Here is a 15,385-nt window from a genome sequence, read left to right on the forward strand (position 1 = left end):
AAAGCTGAAGGCTCTGCCTCCCATTCTACTCTTAAGTATCCGAGGAACCACAAGTAAGCCAGCAGTCTGAGAGCGAAGTGCTCTATTGGGGTGATATGATACTATGAGGTCTTTGAGATAAGATGGTGCCTGATTATTCACTTAAAAGTGGTGTAATTCAAATCTTGGCTTCATAAAGAACACAAGACATCACTTTGATCTATTTATTTTAAACTCAGAAGTACATTGAGGTAGCAGCCTCATTTATTACTCATTTCCCACAAACATCACAGATCGCGTCTTGGCTATTTGTGGAGCTGAAATAGCTCCACACAAGACTTCTTGCATCCAAGTAAGTGAGCAGCAGCAGTCCGCTGCAATTAAGCATTACGTCCTTACACATTATGGGCTCAACACACTGGGAGCAACAAACGACAGCAACAAATGGCCCTCAGTGCCACTGGGGTGACACCCAACACACGGGACACGATAGCGACAGAAGCATTGTGAATCTTGTCTCCAAGAAATTTGATTGGTTATGAAATTGGAGGGATTTTGACATTTTCAAAGCAGTCCATGTCAGACAAGGCAATAAAGATGATGAGTCATTTTCATTGTTTCTTGTTTATTCTCCTGTTAAGTAGATTTAGTTCTCAGCTCTGTTCCTTATACTGTAGTTTATGTCATCTGTTGGTGTTCACTCCTCTTGTGTCTGGATATGTTGTATTTTTGTTCCTCTAGTGTAGGTGCTGTAGTCCCTCAGTGTGCCTGCCTCCTTGTGTTGTGTGAAGTCTGCAGTTTGTTTTTGTGTCTACTATCTGTTTTACTTTGATAGTCCTTTGAATTGTGTGCTTTATATTCAGTTTTGCTCTTTAGCTTTCCTGATTCTCTTGTACCTGATGTGCAATCAGCAATAAAGCTGTGTATTTCTGAGTTCATGCTTTCCTGGAGTCCTATGTTTGGATCCTTGTTTTGCCCGCCATACTGCAGTATCGACCCAGTTTATGACGACGACGATGATGATACTTTATTGATCCCACAATGGGGAAATTACAGTTGACAGAACACCCATCCAAGAAGACAAACAGAACAAACATGGGGAGATAGGTGAACTGTGGCCAGGGATGTTAATAATGAGCAGATACCTACCTACAACATTTGAACAAAACCAATCAGATCACAACTGTTGAAGTTTTAGTTTGATGTTTAGAGCAATAAAAAGTTATGAAAATTGCTTCGTACATTTCATTTCAGCAGATACAATCTAAATTCATGATGCGTTTTCTATCTGTAAGCTTCACATCGAGAAACACACAACAAGAATCAAATAGGTGATGACAGGGCATATAATTGGTTTTGTTTCATATGCTTAGGTTGGAAAGATGGTGCATACTGTTTCCACTTCGGTAATGCAGTGGAATACTAACCTAAAGAGAAGCCAATCAGATTCCTCTAAAATAGTGTCCGCCCACTTCACGTGATTACATGTAGACAAATTGTTTAAGCAGGTTTTTATTACAGCAGTACCAACAGGAAACCCCAGAAATGAGGATTATATTTTATTCATATCTGATGCTCAGCATTGGGAGTAAGTATATGTAGAGAGGTCATACTTTAAATATATGTTACAGTTTTTAAATTTAAGATAATCTAAAAGAGGGCATGCAGATTCTGTGTTTTTTTCATGACTGACTTGTATTTTTTTTCAAGGTTGCTCAGATGACCAGATCTTTGAGACAGAGACTGTTCGTGCTGGGGAGAAGATAAAACTGACATGCACCCGCAGGTCTGTGGGAACCTTCTTTTGGATGAAGGTTGTTTCTGGAAAATTTCCTAAAATCTTAGGAAAATCATTCAGTTTTCAAAGTTTTGATCAGCGCATAAGGACTGCAACAGAGCCTGAAACATTTGCTCTGTATATTACAAAAACACAGCAAAGTGACACAGGAGCTTATTTCTGTATGAAAACAGGAGAAGACTTAGAATTTTTGAAAGGAACATTCCTGAAAGTTGAAGGTGAGTACATAAAAAAATACTTTTTATATTACTTAAAAATTTCTGAATTTACATAGCTTAATTTCTTCATGCATATATACACACTTATTAAAATTATGTTAAAAAAAAGTATGAAATTATTATTTAATTTGTCATTTAATATAAATAATTGATGTTTTTCTCAGGACGACAACCGGCGTTCACTATAGCTCCTCCATCCGATCCTGTCCATCAGGAACACACAGTGAATCAGCAGTGTTCAGTCCTCCGTGACTTCCACAAGAAAACATGTCCTGCAGTGGACAGCATGGTTTGTTTCAATGCTAAATCACATAAATCTCACCCCAGGTTTGATCATACTCACTTAAATGGTGGCGATGAATATGAAAAGAACTCAGAGGGACTGTCAACAAAGAAATGTTTCTGCATCAACTTCAGAAACTCCAGCTCCTCCGACTGTGCCGTGGCCACGTGTGTGGAGCCATTTTCTGGAGATAAACCAAAAAGCGATACTGAAGGTAACTGTATCAGATTTTTATAGTTTTCATCTGATATTCTGTAATGCCTAATCAAACAACTAAAAATACTTTTGACCACACTTTGAATCATTGTTAACTTTCATTATTTGCTTCTTTTCATTTTGTGTCAGCAGTCAACAAGAACGATCCAAAGAACAATATGATTCTCTTTCTGTTATGTGCCGCTTTGGCTATAAGTCTGATTGTTATAGCCTCTCTAATCTATTCACTCAAGAAGCTAAAGAGAAAAGCATATGTGGATTGTGATGGTAAGCCAAGTCGCTCATACTGTACAATAATCTAAACAATACTTGGCAGAAGTAAACTCATTTCAGTGCTCTGTTTTTAAGCTGACAATACAGCTGCAGTTGCTCTGGGAACAAATGGCATTTCCACTGGTGATCAGAAAAGTCCACAGGTAATTACACAGAAAAATTTAGAAAATGTAGCTGCAAGCTTGTCTAAATATTAACATGTGCTGCTTCCTCAGACAGATGAGGACTCACTGTTTTATTCTGCACCAACTTTTAAAAAAACAAGAAAATTAGGAAACAGAGATCCAAAACCTGCAGAGACCATCTACACTGATGTCAGGACCCTCGGGCTGGATTAAGATCTATTATCGTCATGGATGTGTATATAATAAGTTTGATATTTTAGTCACAGTTTATGTACAGAGTGTAAAAAAGGTCAATACATTTCTGAATGCTTTTTTTAATTGCAGAATATTTATCTATGTTGTTGTATTGTCCCACAATATTCTTTTGTATAACTACACAGAATACAAAGGCCACATTACTAATTATTTCTTTAAACTTTGAATTCAATGTGATTATTTTTCTTTTATGCTGATCCTTTTTTTTCTTTTATGTGTGTTTTACTTTGCTGTGCAGTTTCCATTTTGAAAACATCTCAGTGTAGGCTGCGTTGAAATAAATAACAAGAAACTTAAGTCTTATTTTTTAAACTGACTTTTTACTCAAAGTTAAATACTGAAAACAAACAAGGAGGAATTTGATTTGCATTTCCAGACTCAGAGGCGAGGCCTGAAGGTTTTGGGTGTTTCAGAACTGAATTTTAAACAGTCACAGTGAATAAACTTAATTGTGTGATGTGAAACTAGTTCATGAAATGAGAAGTGGGTAGTGTGTGTGATGTGAAAATCAGAGGTGCTAGTGCTTAATAAAGCTGTTTATTAACATAGTTCAAGCATTTCAGTGGCCTTCGCTAGCTGCTTTCACAAAAGTCAGTCCAGGTAGGGTTAAAAGTAAAACAGTACTGTACCACATGCCTCAACATGCAGCCTTTAAAATAAGCCATATAATGTATACAGTAATGGAAGTCTCATGCACATTGACAGTTTTTCTCTGATATAAAGAAGTAAAGCAATTGACATCCATTTGAGGCTGATACTGATGCACAAATTAGCCTCACATTTTGGTAATGTACTGTAAGATGTGGGCTCTCAGGTTCTGAGAGTAGTTCTGTGCTGCATCCATGTAAAGAAGTAAAAAAAAATATCAGAAATTTGAAGAACAGTCTACTCATTAGTGAGAAGTAAATTGTTAACATGACTTTTTTTTTTTTCTTCTGTGTTCTGGCTGAGGGAACGAGGTTCTCATCCAAGATCTTAAAGTACATGGCCCCATCCACTGGCCCCTCGATGTGGTGAAGTCATCCTGTACCCTTAGCAGAAAAACAGCCCCAAACCATTTCCACCTCTGTGCCTGACTGTGGGGATGGTGTTCTTTGGGTCATACTCAGCATTTCTCTCCCTTTAAACACGATAGGATAAGCCAATGCCAAAGAGCTTGATTTTGGTTTTATCTGACCTCAGCACTTTATCCCAAGCCTTCTCTGAACACTTTAAATGTTCGCTAACAAACTTAATACAGGCCTGTACACAGTCTTATTTTTAGCAGCAGAGATAAATATAAACTCATGATGAACTGCACAGACTCTTGTTAAAAATGAATATCAAAATGTGAACTTCAAACATTTTTCTCATGTTCTCAGTATTTTATGATGTGCAAATGGCAAAGGAAGGTAATGAATAAAGTCTTGTACATAAATGGCCAAAATTCTTATATTTTAACATTGAACTCAAGAGCATGCTAGCTTTCTCACGTATCAACTTCTATTAAAGATGGACTATTTTAATATCTTATATGAAAATATCCTTCAGCAGTGGTTTCAATGCATGCCCTCCTGCATGTCAAGAGAACAACAAGCAAAGACACCTTCAGCCCTACACTGACAGACAAAGGTTGTGGTGGGCTGTTTCTCTGCTCTTTGACCAACTACTGAAGCTGTTTCCTCAGAACAGACCTCGCTATGATCTGTCACCAGATATGACATGAGCGAAGAGCTACAAGGCGTTTCAGTAGGCAGTTCAAGTTGAACAGCTAGAACTGATTGTTTCAGTTGTACTTGGTTGTTAAATTGTGCTTTAAAAAACATTTAGTAACAGAAATCTACAGTTTTAGAATGTATAATTGTGATGTAAATTTAGATGAATTTTAATCAAAATTTGTGTATAATTAAGTTGAACGGTATGAATGAGTATTGCTGTACTAAGTGAAACATACTGTAACACTCTGGTGAGACTGTCAAACCTACTGTATACTGTATACATAGTTTATCAACCAATTAAAACTGCTGTTCTCGGGGGGGGGTGATGGGCACCTCCCCTCACTCCCCACAGTGACATGTGGATGACAGTGATCATAGTATGACTAAGCAGGTCTCTGTGTATTTCTCTTTCTCACATACTTGTTGGCAACTCCTGTAAGTTATTTTGATATAAGCATTATTCACAGTAATAACACAGTGTTATTCCACTTTCCTTTTTTAAAAAAGATGAGAACTGGTGCGTGATCAGTTCCTTAAGGCGGAAACAGAGATGAGAAGAAAAAACCCTTCATATTCATGCCCTTGTTTCAAAGCACAAAATACAGAAGTCTTTAAGTTTCCATGCATCAGCTGTTTATTTGTATCTATGTGTGTTTCAGGTGCAAGTACGGTACAGTAGTATTGTGTACATAAAGCAAACAGAGTACCAAAAATTACAATTAGGGCATGAAAAAAAATTAATCTATAATCCATGTTTTAAATTATACTTTACAGTTGTTACCTTTTCCTTTTGCAGGAGTCTCTTTGTGTTACTGTACACAGAAGATGTGACCAGTATTAGGACCAGAAGGATTTCTTTGATCACCTTTGTATTTTTATCAGAATCTTTTTATTGACTGTACAAATATTCAGCTCCTCGGGTCATTTCTCAGCTGTTTTAATTATATTTTTACTATTATAGTTTATTATAGATTTCCCTGTCACACTGGTACATGTCTCAGACCTCCAGGACAGTGTTTTTGTGACACTGTGAGAATGGTGCTCTGAAGTGAGTGTAGGGGATGGAAGGTGTGAACACAACCACCTCCTCCCCCTGTGAGCTGATGCTGTGTCTCTTCCTGCTAAAGTCATTTACAAGCAGAGTGGGTGTGTCATAATGTATAGTTTGTAAATGTTCAATACACAGTGACAATAAAACTGAATTTTCTGAAAGCTTGGATACAAACAAATTATTTATTATAACTTCTTTACACACAGGAGGAAAACACGGTAAATATTAAAACTATTTTATATAGCCTCACAAATCTTAATGTAATACACAAAAAATGTGTAAAAAAGCATCCAATGTTTTTTTCTTTTGCAACAGTAACATCTAATTTATCTCAGTAAAAGCTTGATTATTTATGATGTATTATAAGCTATCTTTACTTGGAAACCAACAAATGTGCTAAAGTGACCTGGTTTTAGCCATTGTTCACCTTATCAAAGCATCCTGTCATTTTCATTTAATCATGAACATCAAATTTGTATCCACAAATCAAACAATCTCCTTAAGGTTAATACCACACAATAATGCAATACTTAGTGCATCATGGCCCACTGCAGCCTAAGGGTCACCTGATCCAGCCCTACCTATAAGCTTGATCAAAAAGGAAAGTTTTAAGCCTAATTTTAAAAATAGAGAGGGTGTCTGTCTCTTGAATCTAAACTGGGACCTGGTTCTCCAGAAGAGGGGCCTGAAAGCTGAAGGCTCTGCCTCCCATTCTACTCTTAAATATCCTAGGAATAAAGGAAGCCAGCAGTCTGAGAGCAAAGTGCTCTATTGCGGTGATATGGTACTTTGAGGTCTTTATGATAAGGTCTTGATTAGTCAAGACCTTTTATCCACTATCACACTTTTAACTTTTCTTCACTGTGATTAAGCACATCAGGATGTCAATAGCACAAAACAATACTGTAGCATGGGCATGTGGTAGTGTACTAAACACAGTGGCGGTTTCTGATATGGGCGACATGGGCAGCCGCCCAGGGCGGCATTTCATCTAGGGCGGCATGACCGCCCCCCTTCCCCCAATGCATTGCGATCGCCGCAGCAGCGCCTACCGTACTACTCCACTTGTGGGGTAATGGGCGCCCTCTGCCTGCTGTGTATTGCATGTAGCTTTCTGCAATGGTCAGACAGGTTGTAACAGAAAGAAAGGGGCAGGCGGGGGATTCTCTGTCTCGCTGTCACTGCTTCACTAGATCGTCACACACACACAGCGCTGCCCCGCCCCCTTCTCCTCTCAGCCTGGGGTGCGAGTCAAGTGAAGCAGTGATGGCGTGAGAGTGAGACAGTCAGCCGGGTTCATTCATTCATGCCTGTACAGTTTTGGCCTGGTTACAGCCAACAGTAACTGCTGAATTATAAATAAAGGCAACTCACCCAAAGCTCTGTATATTTACCTCCGCCAAGGAGGTTATGTTTTCGGTTGCGTTGTTTGTTTGTCTGTTTGTCTGTCTGTTTGTCAGCAGAATTACTCCAAAAGTTATGAACGGATGTCACTGAAATTTTGTGGAGCGGTTGGAAATGACAAGAGGAAGAAGTGATTAAATTTTGGTGGCGATCCAAATCACGATCTGGATCCAGGAATTTTTTTAAGGATTCTTCAGTATTGCGGGATACAGGCAGAGCCTTCCCCTTTAAGAGACACCACCCACTTTTCTCTGCCCCGTGTGTGTGTATGCGGGCTAGCGTGGGAGACGAGCGCGAGGGAAAAAGTGTGTTCGGTGGCGGTGGAAAAAGGAATAAAAGTTCTGTTGCTAAAATCCTTCGACTTGCTGCATTTCTCCGCCTTGCTAAAGGTGACCCACATGGATGAGCAAGTTAGTTACCAGCCACGAGCCAAGCGAAGTAGAGACCAGAGGTCTCCCTACTACGGTTAGGAGCCGCGATCTGGTCGAGGTAACACACTATTGCGGGATAGGGGGTTATTGTTGTCTGGGAAAGATGAAAGATTATTTCAAAGTATTTAGATACACGTATTACAGCGTCAGTGACCCTATGGCCTTGGCGGAGGTTTGCGCTCTCTGAGTGCTTCTAGTTAAATATATATCACACCTGGTGCTATTAACATGAGTTTCAATGGAGGTTTTGTTGTGTTGGGCTGGCAACTGTCAGTCAGATCTGACAACCCTGTGGATGGGCGGTGGTGATAACCTATTCAGCTTCAGTGCAAATTACGGCAGATGGAAAGGAAAAGGTCAAAGCCATCAGCTGTGCAGTTTAGGAAAAAGAGAAAAGAACAACAGGAGAAATAAGCAAAGATGAAGGTAAGCAGAAGCTGTGTAATATTTCAGTTTCTTCCATGTTTTTTTCAAATAAAATTTAAAAAATTCTTTTTTTTTTTTTTTTTTTAAATTTTTAAAAAATTTAAAAGAAATTCTGAGTGTGCCTGTGATGGTGGGGAGACCTTCAGTTAAAAGCTGTCTGTCAGACCATGGCAGAAAGCTACATGCACCACACAGCAGGTGCTCATTACCCCCCAAGTGGAGTAGTGCGGTAGGCGCTGCTGCGCGATTGCTATGGGGGGTTGGGGTGGGGGTGGGAGGGCGCTGGCAGGGATGCTCGCCCAGGGCGCCAAACAGGCTAGGACCGCCACTGACTAAACATCTAAGTGACATAAAATGAATTTGGTCATCCATCCATATTGGACTTTGTGTGTGTGTGTGTGTGTGTGTGTGTGTGTGTGTGTGTGTGTGTGTGTGTGTGTGTGTGTGTGTGTGTGTGTGTGTGTGTGTGTGTGTGTGTGTCTTGGAGATGTCACATTTATAACAGGTAAATGCATAGCAAATTACTTGTTAATGCACATAACTCTAATCCTAACCACAGCTCAGCCTTAAATCAGACGCCCCCAAATCTGTTATTAGAGTTAATAAAGGTGATCTTTGCATGGTAAACAGCTTGACCACATAAGTTAAGATAAAAACATTTTATACGGGCAATTATATGAGTATTTTAGTTACTGTATCATCTCTTGTGTTCACTCTGTGCGAGTTATAGAAACCCACCTTTAAGAAAAAAACCTGTTAGTGTTGTTTCGGTTGTTTAGGCCGGAAAGATGGTTGATATTATTTCCACTGTGGTAGTACAGTAAAGCACCAACATAACGAACAGCCAATTGGGTTGTTCTGAAATTGTTCCCTCCCATTTGATGTGATTATATTAAGATGCATCGTCCTTCAGTATGCTTAAGTGGAAAAGAACTACAAGTGAATTAATCAGAAAATGCTGATCCTGTTTTACATTCTGCTGAGCTTCGGGGTTGGTCGTAAGTTTAAAGTTTGCTTTGTTACGTATATATTTCCACAATTTAACACTAGCTACAGTAATAGAAATCTGTCTCAAACTGCTCTGTTTAACTTTACTTTCAGGAAGCACAGATGAGCTGTTCTTTGGAACGAAGAGTCTTGGTGTTGGAGATGATGTGACTCTGACATGCCCACGCCTGACATCTAAATTTAAAGCAACCTTGTATTGGATCAGGATTGTTTCTGGAAACTTGCCTGAATTCTTGGGAGGAACATTCAGCTTTGATTATGCTGGTGTTAAAAGGACTTCTCACATTACAGCAAAACAAGGGCCTGGAACATTTACTCTGGAAATTAGTCAAGCTAAGCTAAACGACTCTGGTCTTTATTACTGCATAAAAGTAGTCCAACTCGACATGGAATTTTTGAATGCAACATTTCTCAAAATTAATGGTAAATAAAGCTGAATATGTCTTGCCCATGCATGTAAATCAATTATGAAAAATGAGTAAAATTGATTTATTTGTTTGTTCATTTATTAATTCTTGTTGTTATTTACTTATTTTCTAAGGGCCAGATCCAGCGATCACTGACATCATTCAGTTGCCTCAATCTGGTCCCCTGCATCCAGGAGACCCAGTGACTCTGCAGTGTTCAGTTCTCTCCAACTCCAAGAAAAAAACGTGTCCTGGGAATCACCGAGTGTTTTGGTTCAGCCCTGGAGCTGATAAATCTCATCCCACCTTAATTTATGCTGATGAAAATAGCTGTGAGAGGAGTCCAGAGGCTTCCTCCACACAGAAATGTGTCTACAGCTTCTCCAAGAACGTCAGCTCCTCTGATGCTGGGTCTTACTACTGTGCTGTGGCCACAAGTGGACAGATACTTTTTGGAAATGGAACAAAACTGGACATTAAAGGTAAATCTGACAAATGTTATAAAAAATTAGAATATGTTAATACGAGCAAAATACATTGGTATCAGTTTATAATGGTTATAAAAAAAGATAAAAATCATAATCACCGGGTGCATGTATTTCTCCAGCATTCAGCATGTGGGACTTGCAGAAGGCAAATACAGCTCTCTCTCTCTTGTCTGCTGCTTTGGCTACAAGTCTGATTGTTATAGCCTCCCTCATTTATATCATCAAGAAGAAAACTTGCAATTGTTGTAACGGTAATATAAATTTCCACTTTCCGCTCAGTCTATCTAACAATATTTTGCAAATGCCAACATCACAGGTTTCACATTATTGGTTTGTTTCAAACAAACAGATGTTGGAACAATCAGTGGTGACCAGCAGAGTCAGCAGGTAAGGTGTATATCAGAGAAAATGGGGAAAGTAATGACTAAATATTTTTCTATTTACATAATTAGTTAACATATGCAGTGTCCTAACATTCTTTGTTATATATTATGTTTTTACACAGAAAGTTGAAGACTCTGTGGTTTATTCGGCAGCAACTTTCACCTGGAACAAAACGACCAAAGTACCGCAAAGGAGTTCCAGACAAGCAGAGAAAGAAACAATCTACTCTGATGTCAGTGTAACAGATAAATAATTCACATATTGGAATTGCTAATCATTAAGTACCTGAGTTTTTCTGAAAAACTGTGGGAAAATGCAACACTGGAGCTTCTGTTTGTCTTCCGAGAATGCTAAAGTAATATTTTAACAGTATATTCTGTTTTTCTGTTTTCCATTGTTATTGTCTTGTTTTTATTATTGTGATTTTTATTTATTTTTAATGCTTTTAACTCTGAAAAGCCAGTCGTTCTGATACAAAATATGTTCATTCTGGGAATATCCACATTGTCCTGTACATTTGTTTCGCTCTCTTCGCTCTTGCATTTTCAAATAGCAGGTATGTTGAATGCTTTTCGGTTCATTTCAAAAGAAACTAAAGCCTTGTTGAGTTAATTTTTACATGCACAATTTTTCATTTATTTGATTTTATATTGGTTTATTTTTTCTCTAATTTGTTTTAAACAACTTCCTTATTTTAACAGGAAACAGTTTTTCACCAATTAAATTACCTTTCAAGGCTCAAACACCAGTGCTTTTCCTGATTTTTAATTGACTTTTCACAGAAGAATGCTAGTTATGTTAAAATATATATACTTTTTATGCATCAGATCAGGGCTGTACCGGTCTGTCGTGGTGAAGAGGGAGCTGAGCTTAAAAACTAAGCTGTCGAGTTACCAGTCTATCTACGTTCCTACCCTCACCTATGCTCACGAGCTTTGGGTAGTGACCAAAAGAAAAAGATCGCAAACACAAGCGGCAGAAATGAGCTTGCTTCAAAGGGTGGCTGGCCTCTCCCTTAGAGATAGGGCGAGAAGTGCAGCCATTCGGGCACCTCTTGGGTGAGGTTTTCTGGGCTTGTCCTCCTGGGAGGAGGCCCCGGTGTAGACCTAGGACATTCTGGACAGATTGTATCTCTCAGCTGGCATGGGAATACCTTGGGGACCCCCGGATGAACTGGAGGAGGTAGCTGGGGAGAGGGAGGTCTGGGTTTGTCTGCTTACGCTGCTGCCCGGGATAAGCGAAAGAAAATGAATGGATGGACAATTACTTTTCTTTGGAATAATATTTCATTACATTTTATTTAAAAATGCATGCATTTTGCTCACTTTGATGCACACTCAGGGTTCCCATTAATGTAAAAATCTGAAGTATAGAAGTAAGAATTATTAAACACCCCCCAAAATATTGTTTTCTGATGATAAAAATTCATTGAAAAAAAATCTGCAAACAAAGAAGTTAGTCCCTTTATCACCAAGTTTCAGTAACCTCCCTCAGCAGTCCTTTGGTCACAGCCAGTTATTTTTTAGCAAACACCAGATCAGCTGGTAAACATGGCTGCTCGTGTAAGACGGAGAGGCTGGTTGAGGCGTCTGAGCCTCAACAAATTCCTTTGAGCCGATGATAGAAGTAAGAATTTGTGAATTTGTGTGAAAAGGTAAAAAGAAAAAATAACATGCATTGAAAGATGCAGAAACCAATAAATGTCAAAACTGAGAAGATGATGTTGAGCAAATATATGGCAATCAAAAAAAATTTGCATCAAAAAAGGCTAAATGCCTTCTCTGCCTGATCTGAATCAGTGGGAAGTCAAAAGTCTCAGAAGTAAAAGTCATAACAAGGTTTTCATAAATGTAGGTGAAGCTGCAGAAGGATCATTACCCATCTCCTTTACTGGGGGGGGGGGGGGGGGGGGGCAGTGGCTCAGAGTCTACCCATACACAGGTGGAGCTGGTGCGCCGCGGCATCTTATCTACTATTGTGCTATTGTTAAAATACATGTGCTGCAATTTTATGCCAGTGTGGTTGTCCTGTATTTAGAAACCTTTTATCACATTTGGGCCTTTTGCCTTCATGCACACTGAGCAGAGGACAGACTAAAAATATCCCCTACATCATTACACTTCCACCAGCAGCCTGAACCATTGATAAAAAAGCAGAATGGGTCCATGCTTTTATGTTGTTAAAGCCAAATTCTGCCCCTACCATGCAAAAGTCATATCAGAAAGTGAAACTCATCACACCAGGCAACATTTTTCTAATCTTCTATTTGTCCAATTTTTGTGAGCCCATGCTCTGCTGCTTCAGCCCATCTGCTTAAAGACTTCCTATGTTGTATGTTCAGAGATGCTTTGCTGCATATCTCGTTCTTCCCATTCAGCTGACTCTTTAGGACCTGCCTTACTCTCTGCAGGTGCTTGGAGGTTGCAGCTTTCCTAGCAACGTCTTCATGGTTCCCATTTGTCTGTGGGATTCCAAGGTACTTATAGCTGTCCTAAATGTCTGCAAGGTTGCCTTCTGGTAGTGTAATCCCCTGAGTTCTGACTACTTTTCCTCTCTTAGTTACCATCTGACTACACTTCTCCAGTCCAAAGGACATTCTGATATCATTGCTGTAGATCCTGGTGGTGTGGATCAGTGAATCGATATCTTGTTCACTCTTAACATACAGCTTGATGTCATCCATGTACAGGAGGTGGCTGATGTCCATTCTGTAGTCGGTATCCGTAGCCAGTCTCTCTCTCTCTCGCTCTCTCTCGCTCTCTCTCTCTCTCTCTCTCTCTCTCTCTCTCTCTCTCTCTCTCTCTCTCTATATATATATATATATATATATATATGATGCACAGTTTCAACTTGCCATGTCTACATTCCTAAATGCATTGTGTTGCTGCCATGTAAGTTGGTAGCAACAGAATGTATTTGATGCACTGAGCAGTTGAACAGGTTTACCTAATGGACTAAATGGTAAATGGACTAGTTCTTATATAGCGCTTTTCTACTCAGTATGAGCACTCAAAGCGCTTATACAGCCTGTTTGCATTCACCCATGCACTCCCATTCACACAAGCACTTCCATTTTTACGAAGCTAAGTGCTTTTTTAATTAACTAACACTCACACACATTCATACTCCGACAGAACGGTCGGAGAGCAACTTGGGGTTAAGTATCTTGCCCAAGGATACATTGGCATGTAGCCTGGAGTAGCCAGGATTTGAACCGCTGACCTTCCGATCAGCAGGTGACCTGCTCTACCTACTGAGCTACAGCCACCCCGAAGTAGCAGTGGTGACCTGACATGGTGCAACTCCTGGCAAGTGAGTGTATTTTGTCCACCACAACTTTCCATAACTGGATATGAAAGCTTGACATTTATTGTGGTTAAAGGTGTTATTCTCATTGTTAAAAAAAAGGTTTAAAATTACTTATTAAATGAGTAAAACGTTTTTAGGGCCTTTAGAAAGTCACAGGACTTTCTAAAGGCCCTTTGCATTTCTCTCTTGAGAACAACAAGCAAAGCCACATGCAGCAGCTACACTGACAAAGGCTGCGGTGGACCATTTCTCCTCCCTTTGACCAACTACTGATACTGTTTACTCAGAAGTGAACTCAGTGTGAGTTTTAACAGGATATGAAGTGAGAGAAAAGCTACAAGGTTCTTTTTGCTACGCAAACTGAATTGAATTCATTTTTTCTCCCCATTTAAAGGACATTTATTATTTATTGTGCTTTTAAACCAGCAGCTATTAAAAAACACACACAACCAAGTGTGATTAAATAAACAGTCACAGTGTGACTGAATAGGTGAGTGTGTGTGAGTGTGTGTCCTTTATTGTTGTAACTTTTAACTGCTCTTCTAAGCTGTTCTGTTCTATGTATTTCTTATAACAATTATTCATAGTTATTCCACTTGCCTTTTTAAAATAGATAAAACAGTGCTGCAAAATCAACTTCCTGATATTAGAGTAGAGAGTGAGACAGGAAGAAAAGCCCCCTATAGTCTTACCTTTCTTTGAAGGCCCAGCCACAGGAATGCTTAAGTTTCCATTCACCATTTGTCAGTCATGACTGTGAATTTGTTTGTCTGTCTCTCTGTGCATGCAGTGCTTTGTGCACAAAAAAGGCAGATTATGCAAAGAAAGTTTTTGTTGGGGAGATGGCAGCATATTTTTATCTATTTTTCCACCTTTACTTCTCCCATATATTCCTATATATACTATTGTTGTCATGGTCCTGGGCCGGTGGCCGAGTGTTTTGAGTTTGTCTTGTTTAGCTCTGTTTGTTGTTTGGGTGTTCTGTTGAGTTTCCCTTCCTGTTGTTTGTTTGTGTAATGTCTGATTCCGTTTGTCAAGTTTTCTGTCTTAAGTCTGTGTGTGTTATATGAGTCACTTCCTTTTTATTTTGAAAGTCTCATGTTCCCTGTGCTTTGTGTTTAGTTTTGCTTCCCCTGTTTTATTAGGTTCATTTGTTTCACCTGTTGTTTCCACTCCCCCTGATTTCCTTGTGTGCATTTAAGCCCTCGGTTTTCCTCTTTTCTTAGTTTGGGTCTTCGTCATTGTTATGTCTCGTTTGATGTTCCTGCTGTAAGCCTTTTTTATTTCAAGTTTCATTTTTCGAGTTTCAAGTTTCACGTTTCCTTGTGCAGCTGCCTCCTGACCAGCTTGTTTGAGTTTAAGCATTTATAATAAAAGCTAAGTCTTATTACAGCACTCGCCTTTTGTCCTGCATTGGGGTCCTCCCTGCCTTGCCTGAAGCAGCCGTGACAATTATAAGTACAGAAGCTAGACACAGCATTGTGTCAGGGACTTACCGATTTACTACAAAGCTCCAGCAGCAGCTGTGCTATGATGTATGTCTTTATTGGTGTAAGCAGTCAGGGGACAAAATAAAATGTGGTCTCAGCCTCGAGGCTATGACGAGCAACACACAAATATCTCACTCTGGATG

At 39.3% G+C, this 15,385-nt stretch overlaps 1 protein-coding gene across 1 annotated transcript; it reads left to right on the forward strand.

Moving 5' to 3' along the window:
- Window positions 1-9,111: 9,111 nt before the first annotated feature.
- LOC115787125 (signal-regulatory protein beta-2-like) lies at window positions 9,112-10,696 on the forward strand. Its single transcript, XM_030739700.1, has 6 exons — window positions 9,112-9,154; window positions 9,258-9,587; window positions 9,706-10,053; window positions 10,179-10,304; window positions 10,376-10,446; window positions 10,565-10,696. The coding sequence occupies exons 1-6, from the start codon at window positions 9,112-9,114 to the stop codon at window positions 10,694-10,696; spliced, it is 1,050 nt and encodes a 349-aa protein (XP_030595560.1).
- The last annotated feature ends 4,689 nt before the right edge of the window (window positions 10,697-15,385 follow it).

This window comes from Archocentrus centrarchus, chromosome 10, assembly GCF_007364275.1.
Source record: "Archocentrus centrarchus isolate MPI-CPG fArcCen1 chromosome 10, fArcCen1, whole genome shotgun sequence".
Lineage (NCBI taxonomy): Eukaryota > Metazoa > Chordata > Actinopteri > Cichliformes > Cichlidae > Archocentrus > Archocentrus centrarchus.